The sequence below is a fragment of the Pleurodeles waltl genome, chromosome 2_1, assembly GCF_031143425.1.
Source record: "Pleurodeles waltl isolate 20211129_DDA chromosome 2_1, aPleWal1.hap1.20221129, whole genome shotgun sequence".
Classification (NCBI taxonomy): Eukaryota; Metazoa; Chordata; class Amphibia; order Caudata; family Salamandridae; genus Pleurodeles; species Pleurodeles waltl.
Window position 1 is genome coordinate 682418509 of NC_090438.1, and position 18998 is coordinate 682437506.

Sequence of the window (18998 nt, forward strand, 5' to 3'; positions counted from 1 at the left end):
ACCCATCCCGTACCTGAATAATAAGCAGGCTGGTTGCCTGTTGGTCTGCTGCAGTCCTCTCTGGTGGTTGGAGCGAGAAGGCCAAGTCCTAGAGTTGCTTAGAGTAAGCAGCGAGTGATCTTTAACCGCAGCAGCAAGTTTGAAGGATCGGGTGTCCATCAGGAACAACCTCCGCCCCCCGTTTTGAGGGTCCATTTGTCTCACGCTTTGGACCATGGCGGTTAGAGGGGAATTAGCGCCCTCAGCGTGGACCATAAGCTACTAATACAATATCCTTACGTTGTTTGAAGAGGCCGTAAGGGAGGAGGCCGAAGGCAATCGACATATTTTGTACAATAGGAGTCCGTAACAAAATCAGCAAAGAGACAATTTAGTAAGAAGACCATCAGCTTGTAGTCCATAAAGTAGGAGTTGGACCAAGGCAAATAGTGTCTTCGCGCTGAACTACCTGGTATGACGGTCCAGAAGAATAGATGGACATTACATTTGGCCGTCACTTGTGAAACATTTGTAAATAAGGACATTGTACAAAGAATTGGATATCACACATTTATGGGTGTTTATTTGTCCGAGATATGGTTGTTCAAGTGAGTCTTGTTGATTTGCAATTGTGGTGTAAACCGGTATATATTCTACAGGATTTGATGATTAAAGTTATTTAAATTAAATGAATTATGTGGAGCAGGTGCAGCATTTACACAATAATAATTGATGTACTATTGTTAAAGTAAATATACTGTATTTATCCCTCAAGCGTCTATGTTGTGTGAAATACTGAGGTGATGTGTCTTTTCTTTGTAGGGTACAGCCTTTGGCTGAGCACAAGATAAAATGTCGAGCAAAAGGACTAATAAATTCAGCATGAAATGAGAACTGATAAAAATAACAAAACATCATTGCTAAAATGAAGCTTTTGCTAAAATAATAAAACACAAATAAATGAAATGAAATAATAAAAAGGGCACAGGCCTAGAGCTAAAACAAATGTGCCCATGCAAAGAGCTAAAATAACCCTACAACATCCTCCCCATTGTTGGTGCTAGAGTGCAGAGGTCAATTCTAAAACTTCTTTACTAAAATCACTACTCCTAAGCTATAATTTAAAAGCACGCTAAAATGTGCATTAAAATGTACATAGAAGAGATAAAATGTTCATGGTGACAAGCATGATGGACTGAAGTCAGGCCGAATTAAAATGGTCAATTCAGAATTTTAACAAAAATAAATGCAAACTAAGGTCAAATGTCAATGTTCCGCAATAGTCATGATCTCGCAAAAAATCACCAATATCATCAATATTGTCAATGGTGATGGAATCCAGGAAAGATCCCACTTCGGCAGGCAATAAGTTAACAAGCTTATTAGCGAAGAAAGCGAGGGAGCACTCTTTTGTTTTGGTGCCTCAGCCATAGGTCCACACCAGCATTCCATGCAGTACCAGGTCTTATAGCACCAGGAGCCACAAGATCCACAAAGGGCGGCTCATAGGAAGTATCTCGCACCAACTGCAATCTCAATGGGCATGTCTGGCAATGAACCCTCATTGAGAACACCAGCAGACTCTCATCCAAGAAAGGTATGAGTTGCAGAGCAAGATACACCTCCGGTACAAGGTCGAATGGCATCACAAGCATCAAGAGACAGGCTGCATACAATTCAGAACCAGTCTGAACGACAGTGACCAGTTCGACTCCAGTTATTCCAGGAGTGGTGCTCCAAAGTGCTACATCATGTGTTCACGACACAGTTGGTCGGTTGGAAGTGCCATAATTCCTCTTTGATGTGATGTTCAACTATTCTGAATAAAAAACAGCAATAGCAGAATACAGCCAATTAATGCCAAGGTTACTGAGCATCCTTCAAAGACACTCAAAAACAGTGAGTGTACGGCTGAAGGTATTACTCCAAAAACAGTATGAAAGGTGCTGACAAAACCAGAACCAACAGTCGCAAAAAAGTATACAATACCAGCGGTGTTACTCATTGAAAACACAAGTCAGTTCACATAGAGCCTTCAGAGTCTTTTCAGCTTGTCAAAATTTACATCAGAAGTAACAATATGAGGCCATATGTCTGCTAATCGTGTGTGGGGGGGAAGCACATTTTCTGCAACAAGCCACAATTTTGGGAGACTGAAACCCTGTAGGCTATGTTGGCCTGCATACCACAACAGCGCTGATTGTTCAGTATAACATAACTCACATTCAAAAGCACATGGAACACTGATCGTATAAAAGGGACAGGCACACCCTTCAGATAACAAGCTAAGTTTGCCACTGAAGCCTTACAATATCCGTGCAAGGACAACTGTTTACAAATCATCAAGTGGCGCACAGAAGTCTCCCATTTACTGCCGCTAAGGAAGACCTCTTTCATACCATTGGAACATTTGTAAATAAATGCTAGCTTCCACATCTCATGAATGTTACTATCTCTTAGATGCTAACTACCCACGGGACTGAGTATTAAACACAAAGTGAACTGAAATGTTGAAATGGGCAGATTAATTCCTCCGTGTATTACCCATACTGCAGATGAAATTTCCATCAAAGTAAAAGGAAGTTTGTATAGCTTTTCAATGTTAGGCATGAAGTAAGTTGCTTCTTTCTTAGCCATTAACTGTTGTTTTTGTGTCAAATTAAATGCAGCAAACAACTCTCTGGTGTTAACGTATCACCAGAGCATGTGGCCATTTTTAAGAACTTGTAATGTCCACTCCAGCTGCATAATGGACCCAAGTTCACTCTGTCCATGGTGTAAAAATGACATGACATTTTCATTTGGAGAAGACACAATGTTGTTTAGGCTGTAAATGTAGTTGGACAATGTGTTTGCACTGGAGCAGCCCTTGACGGGGCGGTGTTTAAACTCTGCATTACAAATTGTATTAAGCATCTATATATTTGTACTAAATGATTATATAATGGCGTGGCGAATGTCCGCTACTTGTAAGTTTCCTACATTAGAGTGTGGTGCATATGTGGCCAATTCTGGCCACATAGTACCTTCATTACTTAAATGGTCCTATTCCAACATTTTGGGGAATGTGTGGCAGGGCGCCATGAAGACAATTGTGGTGTTCTTGGAAGCATAATGGTATTTCTAAATATGCATATGGTCGGTATTGTGCAGGTGTATTTGCTATTGTGTAATGGTGAAATGTGTGTGTGTGTTCCCATCTGCTGCTGGAAAAGCGACATAAGCATAGAAAATTTCAGTTTGAAATGCTTCGTAAGCCCCTACTAGGAATGTGACCTCCCCATCCTCAGCGGTGAGCCCATGATTTAATAAGTGTTGTGAGAGGAAGTCTCATGTTTGCTGCAATTGCTACCCATTGAGGGTTCGCCGTATTTGAAAAATGGTCAGTTGAGAGATAAAAACACCAATTCAGGGAAATCCTTAAGTTTGATAAACCTACAGCCTAAAATAGGTACTACCTATTTAGCTGAGGAAGATATTACAGTAATACCACCGACGTCTGCGTATAAGGGGATTAAGGTGCCTCTAGCATGTAAAGAGACAGAGATACTTGGGAAATCTGTAGTTAGTGCTTAACCAACATTGGTGGTGCCATGTCATAGGACCCTTGTCATGGGGACGAGACTGCTAGATTTGGGCTGCAGCAGCACTGAGTGTGAGGACTGAGTCTTATCTCACACCATCTGATAGCTGTCGGCCTAACCCTTTTGACAAGCTAGTAGCACCTCACCAAAACCTAGAAGTAAAGGTGATTTGTGGCAGCCTTACACATGACACTTTGTGACTTCTCAGGGAAGTCGTGGTAGAACAGATCTTATCCCTTTCTCTCATTTACATAAGTCTCATACATGTAAAGACAAACAGAAGCAGGATTTGGGTCAATATATTTAGTGAAGCAAATGCTTTCTACGTAAAGAGGCATGAGTTGTGATTATTGGGAAAATAAGACCCAACACTTATTGTGACAAGAAATAAGAAACAGATAAAAAGTTCCAGCATCTTGTCACACTGGTGAGTGATAGCAGTGTTAGCCCTAATCTGTCCATACTAGTCTCTGCAAGAAGACCCATCCCCATACCTGAATAATAAGCAGGGTTTGCCTGTTGGTCTGCTGGTAGTGCTCCCAGGTAGTTGAAGCGACAAAGCCAAGTTCAATAGAGCTGTGACAACATAGTACACCATAAAATGGCTGGCTGGAATGTTCCCCTCTAATCTTGTTTGTGGCTGCTTGTTGTTTTATAACAAAACGTGTTGTTGTGTTGAGAACTGCCTTGACGTGATAATGCGCCTTTTCTGTGTAGGGCAGACATTGTACTCTTCGACAGGCAATATTCAGTAAATTATCATGTACAGCCGTGGGCTGAGCACACGATGAAATGTCATGCAAAACAACTGATAAATTCTGCATAGAATGGGAACTGATAAAAATAAAACACCACTGCTAAAATGAAGCTTTTGCTAAAATCATAACAAGCATTTGCAATGCAACAGGTCTTGCATTTTCTTGAGTTAGAGCTACTGGCATTGTAAATTCATAACTGGAATGTCCTTGCCACATAAATTGGTCAACCCTGCCTCATAATTTCATCTTTTCCTGCAATATAATTAGAGTGGCCCAGCCTTTAACTAAACCACTTCTATTTACCTTCTTCCTCTATCTTAAAACATATACAATTATCATATAAACCTTTATCAGAAATCAGCTTTTGGCATTAAGAGTGTAATGCTCAAAACACCTTAACAAAAATATCATTTGGAATGGATTGGAGGGTGAAAGGAAAGAGTGAGTCGGGGGTAAAGATGGAGAGGACAAGTGGCATAGTAACTGTCATGGGCCCTGGAGTAAGAAAGGAAAATGATTGACTGCAATTTCAGTGGGGAAAATACAGCAGTAATTAGAGTTGAGTGAGGTGCATAGGTCTCTGGGCCCTGGTTCCACTGCACCTGTTGCTCCATTGATAACTAAGCCTCAGGAGGGAAAGCGGGTGGAGCAGAGAGGAGCAGCGAAAAGAATACACCAGACAAAAGGAAGAAAGAGAAGGGGTCACAAAGAAATAAAAGAAAGAAGAAATAGAGAGAGAGAATGAGAAAATGAAAACACAACTAACAGAAGAAATAGAGCAAATGTGTGAGGCAAAAGAAAAAGAGAAGGAAGCTAGCGGACGAAAGATAAAGAGGAAAAAAATAAGGAAAAGTGTGAAAAGAAAGAGAAAAATGAACATTAGAGGAAAAAAGAGAGATGGTGAGGGAAACCAGCAGCGAACGAACCAGGGCATGTATGTACTGACATTTCCCACAGACACAGAATGGGAAAACCACTTTGACACTTCGGGTCCCAACAAGTAACTTGTGGCTTCCACATACAGACAGGAAAAATAGGGATTTATAGTAAAACGTGAACTGACAGATAAAGATAAGATAAACACCAAAGAAGGGAAGGAAGAAAAATCTAAAAATAAAAGTGAAAGGACGCATACTGAGTCGAAGGAAAGAGCAAAGAGAAAAAAAGAAAGAAGGGTAGAGAAAAAGTAGTAAAAGAATGAACGCCTGAGGAAGAAAAAAAGAGAGGAACGAAACATGGAAAGAAATAAACAAGTTTTTGCTAGTTTGAAAGAGGAGATAGCAAGAGGAATAGGGAAATAAAAAAAGGGAAAGGAGTAGAAATAAATAGTTGAATGAAAGAGTGAAACTGTTAAAGTGTGGATTTTAAGAGCTGGAAAGAGAAGAGAAAAGTGTGGGAGAAAGAAAACATTGAGAGTAAACAGAGTAAAACAAAGAACAGAGTGAGACGGTTGAAATAGACCCTCCCAAATAAAGATAGCAGCTAAGAATAGATTTAATTGGCTCCCCCACGTCCTGAAACAGAAGTCAATGAAGAACAGCAGGGGGCACTGCAGAACAGCAGGATGTGCATTAGCAGAGTTGTATGTGAACCCCAATACAGCAATATTGGGGTGCTTCAGATCAGGATAGGGGGTATAGAAAGAGCTGTGTCCCGGCCCAGTGCTGGTATAACAAAGGCAGCGGGTGAGGAATGAGAAACGGAGCGCTGTGTAATTCCTGGTACTGGAATAATGGGGCGTTGTAGGTCAGGGTTGAGGCGCACTCACAGAGTTGTATGTGGGTTGCAGTACTGAAATGTTAACTGCCTACAAGGTCAGAAATGAGGTATGTTAATAGAGTTATGTGTGGAACTAGTATTGATGTGTCGGTGTTGCCAAGTGTTAGTCTGGATCTGCCCCAGTAAAGCTGTGAATGGGGCCCAGTATGGCAGTGGCATAGTGTAGGAAGTTGGCCCTGGATGTACTATTTAAAAGTAAGAAATAGCATGCACATTGTCCAAGGGTTCTCCTTAGAGGTAAGATAGTGGCAAAAAGAGATAATTCTAATGCTCTATTTTGTGGTAGTGTGGTCGAGCAGTAGGCTTATCAGAGGGTAGTGTTAAGCATTTGTTGTACACACACAGGCAATAAATGAGGAACACACACTCAAAGACAATTCCAGGCCAATAGGTTTTTACATAGAAAAATATATTTTCTTAGTTTATTTTAAGAACCACAGGTTCAAGATTTACAATCAATACTTCAAATGAAAGGTACTTCACTTAGGTATCATAGGAACTTTGAATCAGAAAAATAGCATGTACAGTTTTGGCAAAAATGGCAATAAGCTATTTTAAAACTAGACTGCAAATTTCAACAGTTCCTGGGGGAGGTAAGTATTTGTTAGTTTTGCAGGTAAGTAAACCACCTACAGGGTTCAAAGTTGGGTCCAAGGTAGCCCACCGTTGGGGGTTCAGGGCAACCCCAAAGTTACCACACCAGCAGCTCAGGGCCGGTCAGGTGCAGAGGTCAAAGTGGTGCCCAAAACGCATAGGCTTCAATGGAGAAGGGGGTGCCCCAGTTCCAGTCTGCCAGCAGGTAAGAACCCGCGACTTCGGAGGGCAGACCAGAGGGGTTTTGTAGGGCACAGGGGGGGACACAAGTCAGCACAAAAAGTACACCCTCAGCGGCACGGGGGCGGCCGGGTGCAGAGTGCAAACAGGCGTCGGGTTGGCAATAGGTTTCAATGGGAGACCCAGGGGTCTCTTCAGCGAAGCAGGCAGGCAAGGGGGGATCCTCGGGGTAGCCACCACCTGGGCAAGGGAGAGGGCCACCTGGGGGTCGCTCCTGCACTGGAGGTCGGATCCTTCAGGTCCTGGGGGCTGCGGGTGCAGTGTCTTTACCAGGCGTCGGGTTCTTGGAAGCAGGCAGTCGCGGTCGGAGGGAGCCTCTGGATTCCCTCTGCAGGCGTCGCTGTGGGGGGTCAGGTGGGTCAACTCTGGCTACTCACGGGCTCGCAGTCGCCGGGGAGTCCTCCCTGTAGTGTTGGTTCTCCGCAGGTCGAGCTGGGGGCGTCGGGTGCAGAGTGGGAAGTCTCACGCTTCCGGCGGGAAACGTGCAGTCCTTTAAAGTTTGTTTCTTTGTTACAAAGATGTTTATTCTTTGGAGCAGAGCCACTGTCCTCAGGAGTTCTTGGTCATTTTAGATGCAGAGTAGTCCACTGAGGCTTCAGAGGTCGCTGGACCCTGGGGAACGCGTCGCTGTTGCAGTTTTGCTTGAAGTGGGGAGACAGGCCGGTAGGGCTGGGGCCAAAGCAGTTGGTGTCTCTGTCTTCTCTGCAGGGCTTTCCGGTCAGCAGTCCTTCTTCGTCTTCAGGTTGCAGGAATCTGTTTTCCTAGGTTCTGGGAGCCCCTAAATACTCAATTTAGGGGTGTGTTTAGGTCTGGGGGGTTAGTAGCCAATGGCTACTAGCCCTGAGGGTGGCTACACCCTCTTTGTGCCTCCTCCCTGAGGGGAGGGGGGGCACATCCCTAATCCTATTGGGGGAATCCTCCATCTGCAAGATGGAGGATTTCTAAAAGTCAGAATCACCTCAGCTCAGGACACCTTAGGGGTTGTCCTGACTGGCAAGTGACTCCTCCATGTTTTTCTCATTATCTCCTCCGGCCTTGCCGCCAAAAGTGGGCCGTGGCCGGAGGGGACGGGCATCTCCACTAGCTGGAGTGCCCTGTGGTGCTGTAACAAAGATGGTGAGCCTTTGAGGCTCACCGCCAGGTGTTACAGTTCCTGCAGGGGGAGGTGAGAAGCAGGCTTTGTTACTAGCCACAGAGTGACAAAGGCACTCTCCCCATGTGGCCAGCAACATGTCTGGTGTGTGTCAGGCTGGCAAAACTAGTCAGCCCACACTGGAAGTCGGGTGTGTTTTCAGGGGGCATCTCTAAGGTGCCCTCAGGGGTGTATTTCACAATAAAATGTACACTGGCATCAGTGTACATTTATTGTGCTGAGAAGTTTGATACCAAACTTCCCAGTTTTCAGTGTAACCATTATGGTGCTGTGGAGTTCGTGTTTGACAGACTCCCAGACCATATACTCTTATGGCTACCCTGCACTTACAATGTCTAAGGTTTTGCTTAGACACTGTAGGGGCATAGTGTTCATGCACCTATGCCCTCACCTATGGTATAGTGCACCCTGCCTTAGGGCTGTAAGGCCTGCTAGAGGGGTGACTTATCTATGCCATAGGCAGTGTGAGGTTGGCATGGCACCCTGAGGGGAGTGCCATGTCGACTTAGTCATTTTCTCCCCACCAGCACACACAAGCGGGCAAGCAGTGAGGGGTCCCCAGGGTGGCATAAGACATGCTGCAGCCCTTAGAGACCTTCCCTGGCATCAGGGCCCTTGGTACCAGGGGTACCAGTTACAAGGGACTTACCTGGATGCCAGGGTTGTGCCAATTGTGGAGACAAAGGTACAGTTTTAGAGAAAGAACACTGGTGCTGGGGCCTGGTTAGCAGGCCTCAGTACACTTTCAAATCATAACTTGGCATCAGCAAAGGCAAAAAGTCAGGGGGTAACCATGCCAAGGAGGCATTTCCTTTCACATAGCCTCTGAACCACAAAAGCAGGGAGTCCTGAAGGGACGGTGTGTGAACCTTAGTACTGAGAAGAAATGTGCGCTGAATTTAAGAATTGATGGATTCTGGGGGAGTTGTGGTGGTTCCCATCAACAGTGGTGTTGGATGTTAGACTTGAGGTGCATTGGCTGAGCTGTGTTTTGCTCTTTTGAGTCTAGTATTAGCTTGGCAGTGGGACTGAACATTAGAATTGAGCTGCTGTAACGGAACTGTTATGTGAGCGGGGTCCCAGTAAAGGGAAACACATTGCCGGGGTAAAACTGGGGTGCACTGATGGAGCTGCACATGAGGTCCTAGTACTGGAAAAGCAGAGTGGCATAGACTGTAAGATCTGAGGTGCTCTGGCAGACAGCATGTGTGTGGTTGTGGTAGGGGAACAGCTAAGTGCATGGAGTGTGTGAACTGAGGTGCACTGATGGAGCTGCACCCGAGGTCCCAATACTGGAACAGCAGAGTGTACTGACTGTAAGAACTAATGTGCTCTGGCAGACAGCGGGTGTGGGGTTCCGACACACAGTCGACGGGCTTGGAGTGTGTGAACTGAGATGCAATGATGGAGCTGTGTGCAAGGTCCCAGTAACGGAGCAGCAGAGTGTACTGACTGCAAGAACTGAGGTTCTCTGGCAGACAGCATGTGTGGGGTTCCTGGCACAGATAAGGGCTTGGAATGTGTGAACTGCAGTGCACTGATGGATGGGTCCCAGTACTGCAGTAGCAGAGTGTACTGACTGCAAGAACTGAAATGCTCTGGCAGACAGTGTGTGTGTGGAGTTCCTGTACTGGCACGGCTGAGGGCTCGGAGTGTCTGAACTGCGTTGCAGTAATGGAGCTGTGCCAGAGGTCCCTGTACTGGAGCAGCAGGGTGTACTGACTGCGAGAACTGAGGTGCTCTGGCAGACACCATGTGTGGGGTTCCTGGCACTGGCATGGCTGGGGTTTGGAGTGTGTGAACTGTGGTGCACTGATGGAGCTGATGCTTATGCTCTACCCAAAAGAAATACATTAAATAAAGTAAAAGGGCACAGGCCACAGGCCTAGAGCTAAAATAAATGTGCCCATAAGCACTAAAATAACCCCACAACAATACCTCACTGATGGGACCTAACAAGTTCGAAACCAGTCTGAGTTTGCTTGTATTCCCTTCTGGAGGGAAGTCGCCTGGCGGTTTGGGATGGACTGTTCCCATGAAGAGCAGGGTCAGTACTGATTTGCACAATGCAGGCCTTTATCTAAGGGCACAGTGGGTAAAACGATTAATTGTGATGCAGCCCAAGTGATTCCTGGGGGCTGAGATTAATTCAATCATTCCATTTATAACCTCGTTGTTATTGAATAGAAGTTTAGCAGCAGATGTCTTTTGCCTGTATAGGTTAATGTTGCAAACCCAAATGATTATCAAGTCACACAGTGGCTACATTTAAACCTTAAACAAAAAGGGACAAAGCTAAGCCTTGTAGAACCCTGCATAGTAATGAAAGGTTGATGGACCGGTAGAAGAAGAATGAAATGGATTGACCGTCGCTGATAAGGAATGAGGCAAATCACTTCAGGGCGTGTCTGACTATCCCATAAAGATTCAAGATGGCTAAATAGGATGTCATGGTTGACCATTTCAAAAGTAGCTAGGAAAGCAAGGTGCAGGACCCTTCACACTGGTTCCACGGGCTGTCACATGTGCAACTGATGTTAAAATGGCTACCAGGCAGATTCTGTACCATGTACTGGGGGATAACCAGCTTGATCATAATCGAGATGATTAGACAATAGGTTTTATCCATGATCTTGGCTATGGCTGGAAGTAGTGTGATAGAGTTTCTGTTCAGCGGGTCCAGCCCCATTTTTTCAGTAAGTGAATAAAAACTCTTTTTTAAATGCATTGACATAATTCCAGTACAAAGTGAGGCACTGCTCACCACGTTAATGTTTACCCACAGCCAACAACAGATATTTAAGGATGGAGATTGAGCAAGATTCATCTGGGTAGGTTGACTAGATGCTAGACTGAGTAGGCTTCAACTGGTAATGCTCATAAAGGAGAGTTCTGAGATAGTGATTGGAGCCACTTGTGCTGGTCAGGTAACAGGGTCAACCTATTCTATAGCCTGTTCTGTAGCTGAAGTCCCATTTTTCCCCTAATAAAAATCAGTAAAAAGTGTTTGAACTAAAAAACATGAATGTGAAGAAAGATGCAAGGTAACGCCATTTTCCATATGCTGTGGCTGAACTTTTAGAGGTGGGAAGCGTAACCCTGATCTAGCCTCATTCAGGACATAGGTTAGGACTATCAGATGGCCATTTGGATTCAAATATCAAAGCTTCAGCGGCTCCCACATACCCCTATCCAGCCAGAAGCAAAATTACAGAATACTTCTCCGGACCACGTTCTTAAGGGCAATGTTAACTTTATGTCACCATGCTGTGTCAACTTTTAAAAAGCAAAAATCACCCCATTTCTAAAAATTACCCAAGGCAGACACAAATGGTCTGTCCAGCTATTGACCTATATTAAATGTATCAATTGAGGCAAATGTACTAGAAAGGAAGACTGCAAGACAGCTGCAACAACACAAAAACAATACTATCCCACCTATATGACCAGCAATGAGGATTTAGACCAGTTAGAAACCCTGGATGAGAACTAATCTACAAATTTAATAATTTTAGGCATCTCAGTAGCTTATGTTGATCACATCATTCTACTCAACCGTCTCGAAAGAAACATTGGGTGTTGTGGGTCTTGCTCTAGCATGGATAAGGGCAATCCTTCAAGATCGTAAGAAGAAAGTAAAAAAGGCTCACTTTACTTCAGTTACCGATAGGATATCATTCTGAGCCCTCCATTTCTATCTCCATGGCTTTTTAAAACATATTTGTACCATTTGACTTGTGGGATTGAGCATCCTCAGATGGATTTTTTCTTTTTTTTTTTAAACAGATTTTTATTATTTTCCAGTTCGACAGAACGATTCCTACATTACGTACACTGCACGTTATTACGGTCTTCAGTAGCCAGCCAAGGCCAGAGCTAAAAGACAAAGTTCACACTTGACTGACAAATTTCAATTGTCCACAGTTATCCTATCATTGACGCTAATTAGGCAATCTGTATTTTCCTATAATACAACCATACAGAATGAGCCGTTGCGTCTCAATAGAGGTGGCAGAATTATAGTCAATAGGATCTAAGCAAAACATACAAGCTACTTACCTTCGGTAACGATATATCTGGTAGACATATTCTAGTTGCAGATTCCTTACCTTTGAATTTCACCAGGCGTCAGTCTGGATCCAGAGAGTTTTCTCCAAGCAGTACCCTCTGCATGCCGTCAGGTGGCGTCAGTCGACTCCGCGTGTGTCATTGTCACCGTGATGGCGTCGCGGTCGAATATAGGCGCCACCCTGGTGCGCTGACGTCAGTTTCTTTTCACAATTGACTGACGCCTGGGGAAATTCAAAGGTAAGGAATCTGCAACTAGAAGTCTCCATGAGATATGTATATAATGAAGTAAACAAAACGCAGTCCTAATCATATTTGTACTAAGGCAGCACAACTGGAGACCACAGTAGGTAAACAAAGAATCCCCATTGCACTGCTAAATGCATTGATGAAAACAAAGTTAAATGAACTATAACAAAACAGAAAAGAAAAAGAGGCAGACCAATGTTGCATAGTATTCCAATCCTGAGAGTACCAACCTCCATAAAATACAACATGATCAAACATTCCAGGTTATCCCTTATAAGAGTTATAATCCATCTTAGTAGTGTGATCCCCATCAGTAGTCCCAAAAGGTAGATGTACTTTGACCTGTATATACGTCGCCATCGGTATGTGCCTAGGGTAATTTTAATTCAGTGTTTCAATGGTATCCTCATCCAAGGTTTTTCCATTTCATATATGAATCATACTTTAGACCACCGTATCTGAATCGATAGGGTAGTTTGGGCCCTCCATTGTCACGCCACGGTCAATAAACTGCAATAGGATGCTGGGTAACAAGCTTTTTCCCAATTGTTGTTACAGGGTAATATGAGTGTTCTCCTGTGTCCCTAAGCACTAAGGTTGTGTTATCGAATCAGAGCAAAACCGGTTATTTCCTTTATTAGCAATATTACAGCTTTCCAAAACAACTGGACCTTAAATCTTAAATTACTAACAGTCAGGGGCAATCCATACACGGCTGCTAAACAGACGGGTATCAGATACCATCTCATACTGATTTTAACACTATATCCTTTGTATATTAAACTTAAGGAGGATGACATAGGTCACGTTCAAATATGTGACTAGGAAGAGTCTTCCAAAGAGATTCCTAACTCTTCCCCCCACTAAAGGGCATACCATGGTTTAGTGTCCAGTGGTGGGGGCTGTAGTAGTCAGTATATGCAGGTGATTAACTTTCTGGCCACACACTCTCTCAAACCTCAGATGAAATTTCAAACCAAGAGGGTAATTGGAGTGTTCTACTGTATCCCTCAAGTTGTGTTGTCCGATCGTAAAGCAAAACCTGTTTTTTCCTTTATAAGCAATATTACAGCTTTCCAAAACAATTGGAACTGCGTGCAAGACCACCACATATGCACCACTGTGCCCCTTTCAATCTTACGATGGCAACAGTCTGGTGCGATCCATGTATGGCCGCCAGACAGATGGGTATCAGATGCCATCTCATACTGATTTTATAACTATATCCCTTGTATATTGAACAGATGGAGGAAGACGTAGGCCACGTTCAAATATGTGGCTAGGAATAGTCTTTCAAAGAGACTCTTCTTCTCACTTAAAGGCATACCATGATTTAACGTCGGGTGGTGGGTGCTCTAGTAGCCAGTATAGGCTTACCCTAGCATTGAAAAAGATAGAATAAATAATTCTGCCCTTTGAAACTTACACTGGCTGCCACTAAATCCTTTTGCATCATTTAAAAACTTGTATTATCTGCAGTGTGTACTGGTCTTTGATTCCGGAACTACAAACCATATTGCAACCCAAAACTGGCATCAGATAACAGGATCAATGTGGAGTCTTTCAACAAAAGGTTTAACAGTGGGAAAACTATGGGAACACATGATCCAAAACCTGCAGCAGCATAATCTCACCCTTTAGACAGAAAGACAACACTAGATCAGAAGAAACCAGAAGACTTTGCTGCTCTGCTCTCCTCCTCTCAGATTAGCTACTGCTCAACTTGCAATTTGAGTAGGACTCACAATGGATACATAGGGGAAACATTAATCTGAGCTAAACCAGCTGGATTAATCTGATTAAAGCATGGGGCAAGAACGTTTTTCTCAGTTTGGACTATTTAAAGGAAATCACACTCCACCTCTAGGTAGCAGGAAGTGGAAAGGAACTGAAATGCAACTGCCTATGGAGTGTGACTTACTGGTTTTATTTTTACCATCTTCTACTCATATATTGTTTCTCATTTACTCTTCCCATGCAACAGGCACACAGCTCATAATACATTCTCAATAAATGATTAAATGGTAAAATATATCTGACAGTATTGGAGTCAACCAACTCATGGCTTTCTGACACTATTCTGTTCTGAGCATCTTCATATTAGTTCTTAGTTCTCAATACAAGGGATGTTGTGGTGATTAGGTTACAAGGAATCAGCACCAAGCAAACTTGGTAAGCTGCAATCAACAGCATTAGTTTGTCTTCCCAGTTACCCAAGTACCTAATTCACACATTTCTAATCCTATGACAAGCCTTAGGGGTATGCATAATGCCCTCAATGTGAGTCTGTCAAGACGTAGGATGCATTTTTCCCCTAATAGATAACAATTCCAGCAGATAAAACATCATCTCATCTTGGACTATAAACGTTTGTTTGCTCCAAAACAGTATATGTTTTGCACTGAACTTACTGAGGTGTCTTCCGTTTGCATACTAGGCACTTTTAAAATCAAGAAGCTCTTGTCTTCCTTCTGGCTTCAGTAGCCAGTTGTCCACATATGTATAAACTAACATGTTCTGTGATATGGCAGCACCACTTCCAAGTACTGACAAAGGTTACAGATAATCTGTACCTTGAGATGATTCATTTGATTAGCGTAGCAGATAACATAGTGGAAACACAGTATTGCCCTGTATACTGTTGATAACACTAGTTGTGAAAGACACTTTATGAATGTTGAACCTGCTCCAGTTGCCTGTACTCCATGAACAAATAACGTGCAGCAGACCTAGAACTGATAGCTTGAGAGGGCTTGAAGGCGGGTGCTAAGCAGTCTCAAAAATAAAAGGTGAAAGATGGATGCTGAAAATAGAGAAACTGTGAGACACACTTACAGTAAAAGTTAATGTAATATAAACACATTTGGTGACCTTTTCATACATATATCAGAGGGAACATTTCTCTCCACCCTGTATCCCTACATTCAAAACTATCAACAGATACTGGTATTTGCTAGGACTTGTGAATAAGATTGCATCTTCTCCTCCATTCTCTGCGATTTCCCTGCACTGCCGCTATATATCATGATCTATGGGATAATCTGCTACATATATGCTGAAAATCATCGAATACATTTAAAAAAAAAAATAATATTAGAAAAGAAATATGCAACTTAGTTGCATCTCTAATCAAGACACCAGAGAAGGCAATAATGTCATCTAACTGAGAGAATCTAGATGGAGCAGTCAATGTAGATGTTTAAGGGATAAACCCTTGAAGACTGAGGCCTTTTCGGAGACCAATACTTCCTCATGGTACAAACTCAGTCACACAGTGGTATACCACCACTCTTTGCTGCATCATCCTTAGTGGATGTGCATGTCCTTTTTGGATATCGTGCTATAGTTATCTTCAAGCCTTAATTGTCATCTCCAGCTAGATGATTTGGCCAGTCTACAATGAGGTAATCCAGTCTCTAGAATCCTAGTGCCCTCTTCAGGAAAGGGTTCGCTAGCCACAGTCAATGTGAACCCCAGGGGCACTGAGGTGGAGGTAGGTCCTTCGTATAACTGGATTCAGAAGAGTCACTCCTTTTTAAGGCTCCCTGCCAACAGAAATTAGGTACAATGGGACAGCTTCTGGCAAAATAGTCAGTCACTTGAAGGCACTATGGCGAGCCCAATAAGCTGCAAAAATTATTTACGGATTAGCAAATAAATAAAGGAAGAGTTCAGGGATCCCCCTATCTCATAGGGGGACAATAATGTGACTTCCAAGAGTCACTGCACTGCCTTATGGAACAATGGGCCATATTTACACGTTAATTCTTAAAAGACATTTTAACATCTTTCAAATCACTGTACCCTTAATTGTACATGCAAAATATAAACTGTCAATTTGTCTGCGAATGCAAGTATAAAAATATATTTTTCGCATGCAGATGACCAACATAAACACTTAGTCACTAATTTGGATAAATTACATATGTTCCAATGTCTATTACACTCTAATTTACTCCCTGACTTATATTAACACTTTGTGATTGTTGATATCTTTGTGACCCATTCCCGTTAGTTTCATCAAACTAAAGTCTGATTTAATAGTATAGGGAATTATAATGACTATAGGTTCTCCACTAATCAAATGTTATTCATATTTAAAAGCAGAATCTCATTCCATTATGAATATGCAAGATGATATGCTCAAATAAAAAAAGGTGACAAACGAAAACAATGCTCAATATCCATGAAGAAAATTTACAATGCCAGTTGTACTCGACCGAAATAATCAATTTTACCTGAATATGTCCTGTAAGAAGGAATTAACCTTTCTCCCCAATTTTCACTTGTGTTTCCTGGATCAGAATCTAATAACAGTTAAGAAAAGAAACAGGGGGTGGGAGGAGAAAACAAAAGGAAATAAAGCACAGTATACAGTACAGTTTAACGTCACTAGGACGATTTATCAAGTGGATTTCCAAGCAGGAGTCAAGGTGACAATTTCTTGAAAAAAAGTATTCTTTCATCACTTGAAGAACTGACAAACCATTTCAAGCTAGTTGGCATAAACAGATTTTGGTGGCTAATACTTTACTTGTAAACATCAATTGCAAAGAAGAAAAAACTATTAAGGTGCATCCATATCATCATTAGTCAGTTCTCACACAAATACTTAGTTTGCAGGGACTATATCTGCCATATAGGCAAAGGCGGGGGCAGCATTTTTATTAAATTTCTGTTTTCTATGAAATCATAAGGCCACAAAGTTATAGCAGTCACAAAGAGTACATGGTCATTACACTCCAGCGTATATGCGTATATTCAATATTTTAGAAACAAACATCTTCTCAAGCAATCATAAAAAGCACTGAAATACGAGAAATTATGCTAAGTGAACAGATTTGTCAATCAAATCACATGAGAAAAGGTTGCCTCTTTACAATCTGTGATCCAGTACTAAACGTTGGCAATGAATGTGTATGCTAAAATCTGAAAATACAATGCAAATGCATCAGCTTCTTCACAGTTCCATTACTTCTTTTGTTTTTTTAGGACAGTAAGATTTGCACAATTAATCAACTAAGTTAATACGAGCAAATTTGGTAGAACAAGTTGGTTTTGTTAATACTTTAACACTGGAGCCCCACAGCTAAGGTCGCCAATTCAGGGTTCCCAAAGAAGAACTTTATCTGTACATCAATACTTTCTTTAAAGATGGTTTTATTCATTTTAAAGACAGATTGTACAAATTACACATTACCAATCTTATTCTAGAAAAATTACTGACAGTCATTGAGATACACATTGGTCTTCCATAATGCTGTGACAATCTTCACGTGTTTTACACACTTATTTTCTAACATTAAATAACATCCACACCTTAGTCCTTCCTCCTCTTATCTGTACATGAATGCTTATTCTGAAACCCAGGTTATAGATTACCGCTTCAATGAACACATTACACTCTACTTACAAATAATACAAAACAAATACAGTATTTATAGTAAAATTATGCACACATACCTAAATAGCTTTTGCACAGTGTAAAACCAACCCAAAATTTTGAAAGATGGGTATTTATTATAAGTGGAATAAAGGCCTTGTTTTTGCTTCTGGCTGGTCAGGTTGGACCAAATCATTCTAAAATGTTGCTTAACACAAGTAACATTTCAAAGTACACCTACAGTGCTACCATTCAGCCTACCAGTAGTGGAATGCTTACATCTGTCCCACCACTGAAATTTTACATTTGATAAAGAAGATTATCCCTACAACTGATGCATGCAAACACAGCTTCAGCTACACAAAAGTCACTTGACAAAAATACCAATCCCATAACGAAAAGCAAACAAATAATCAAGCAATACAAAAAATAAACAACAAATATGTGCCATCACCTGTGGCAGACGATGTAAGTTGTGATTAAAGTATTTTTTCCGAATTATTACAGTAAAACAAGCTGTTGCTACCTGTGTCTGAATCCTGGTCTTCATTTCTGGAAGGACTAATGGTAAAAGGAAGTTTACGCTTCAAAGAACACCCATCCTTCAAATCCTTTCCAACATCACTCCTATCGATTTTTGGAGTCCGACTATAAGTTGTAATCTTTTCCTTGCTCTAAGGAAAAATAAACAAGCCATAATGTGGTAAGCTTTCTAAAGAATTATACAGGGTTCATATTATTCTTTAAATGGGTTACCTAAACGAAGTACTTTATTTTTTATTTATTTTTACAGTGTCTTCCCATTGCTGGTGATGAGAGCAAATCAAACAACAGCTTTAAAACCATGCAAATATGCAGCCTTCAAAATAAAACAGTTTTTAAGAGGAATGCAATATAAACTACAGAAAGTTAATAAACATCTTTCATATAAGTATTTTAGTAGTTCATCCCTATTATATTTGGGTCTGACTTAGAAATGGATTTAACCGTTTTACCAGCTTCATTTAATCAAGAGAAAAATACCAATAGACATGCAGTGGCTTGGAGTCCACCATATTAATTCACTGGTCTTTACAACTGTCATTCACATTATGTTTCCACCACCCACAGCACAGAATGGGGCAACGTGTCAGCCCACTTCAGCAACAGGCTCTCTTACACTGTTAGTGGCATAGCTACACCCACTTAAAAAGTGCACTTCAGGACCAGAG

The 18998-nt window shown here is 42.0% G+C and overlaps 1 protein-coding gene across 2 annotated transcripts in view; it reads right to left on the minus strand.

Moving 5' to 3' along the window:
- ANKRD12 (ankyrin repeat domain 12) overlaps nt 1-18998 on the minus strand; it is a 418715-nt gene that overhangs the window by 285192 nt on the left and 114525 nt on the right. Inside the window, exons 3-4 of one of the 2 annotated variants that reach the window (XM_069216611.1) lie at nt 18314-18461; nt 16643-16711 (exon numbers count right to left, since the gene is read on the minus strand). In XM_069216611.1, coding sequence (XP_069072712.1) covers nt 16643-16711; nt 18314-18461 — 217 coding nt within the window. The remainder of the gene's footprint in view (nt 1-16642; nt 16712-18313; nt 18462-18998) is intronic. The other variant, XM_069216617.1, reaches the window with a different exon arrangement.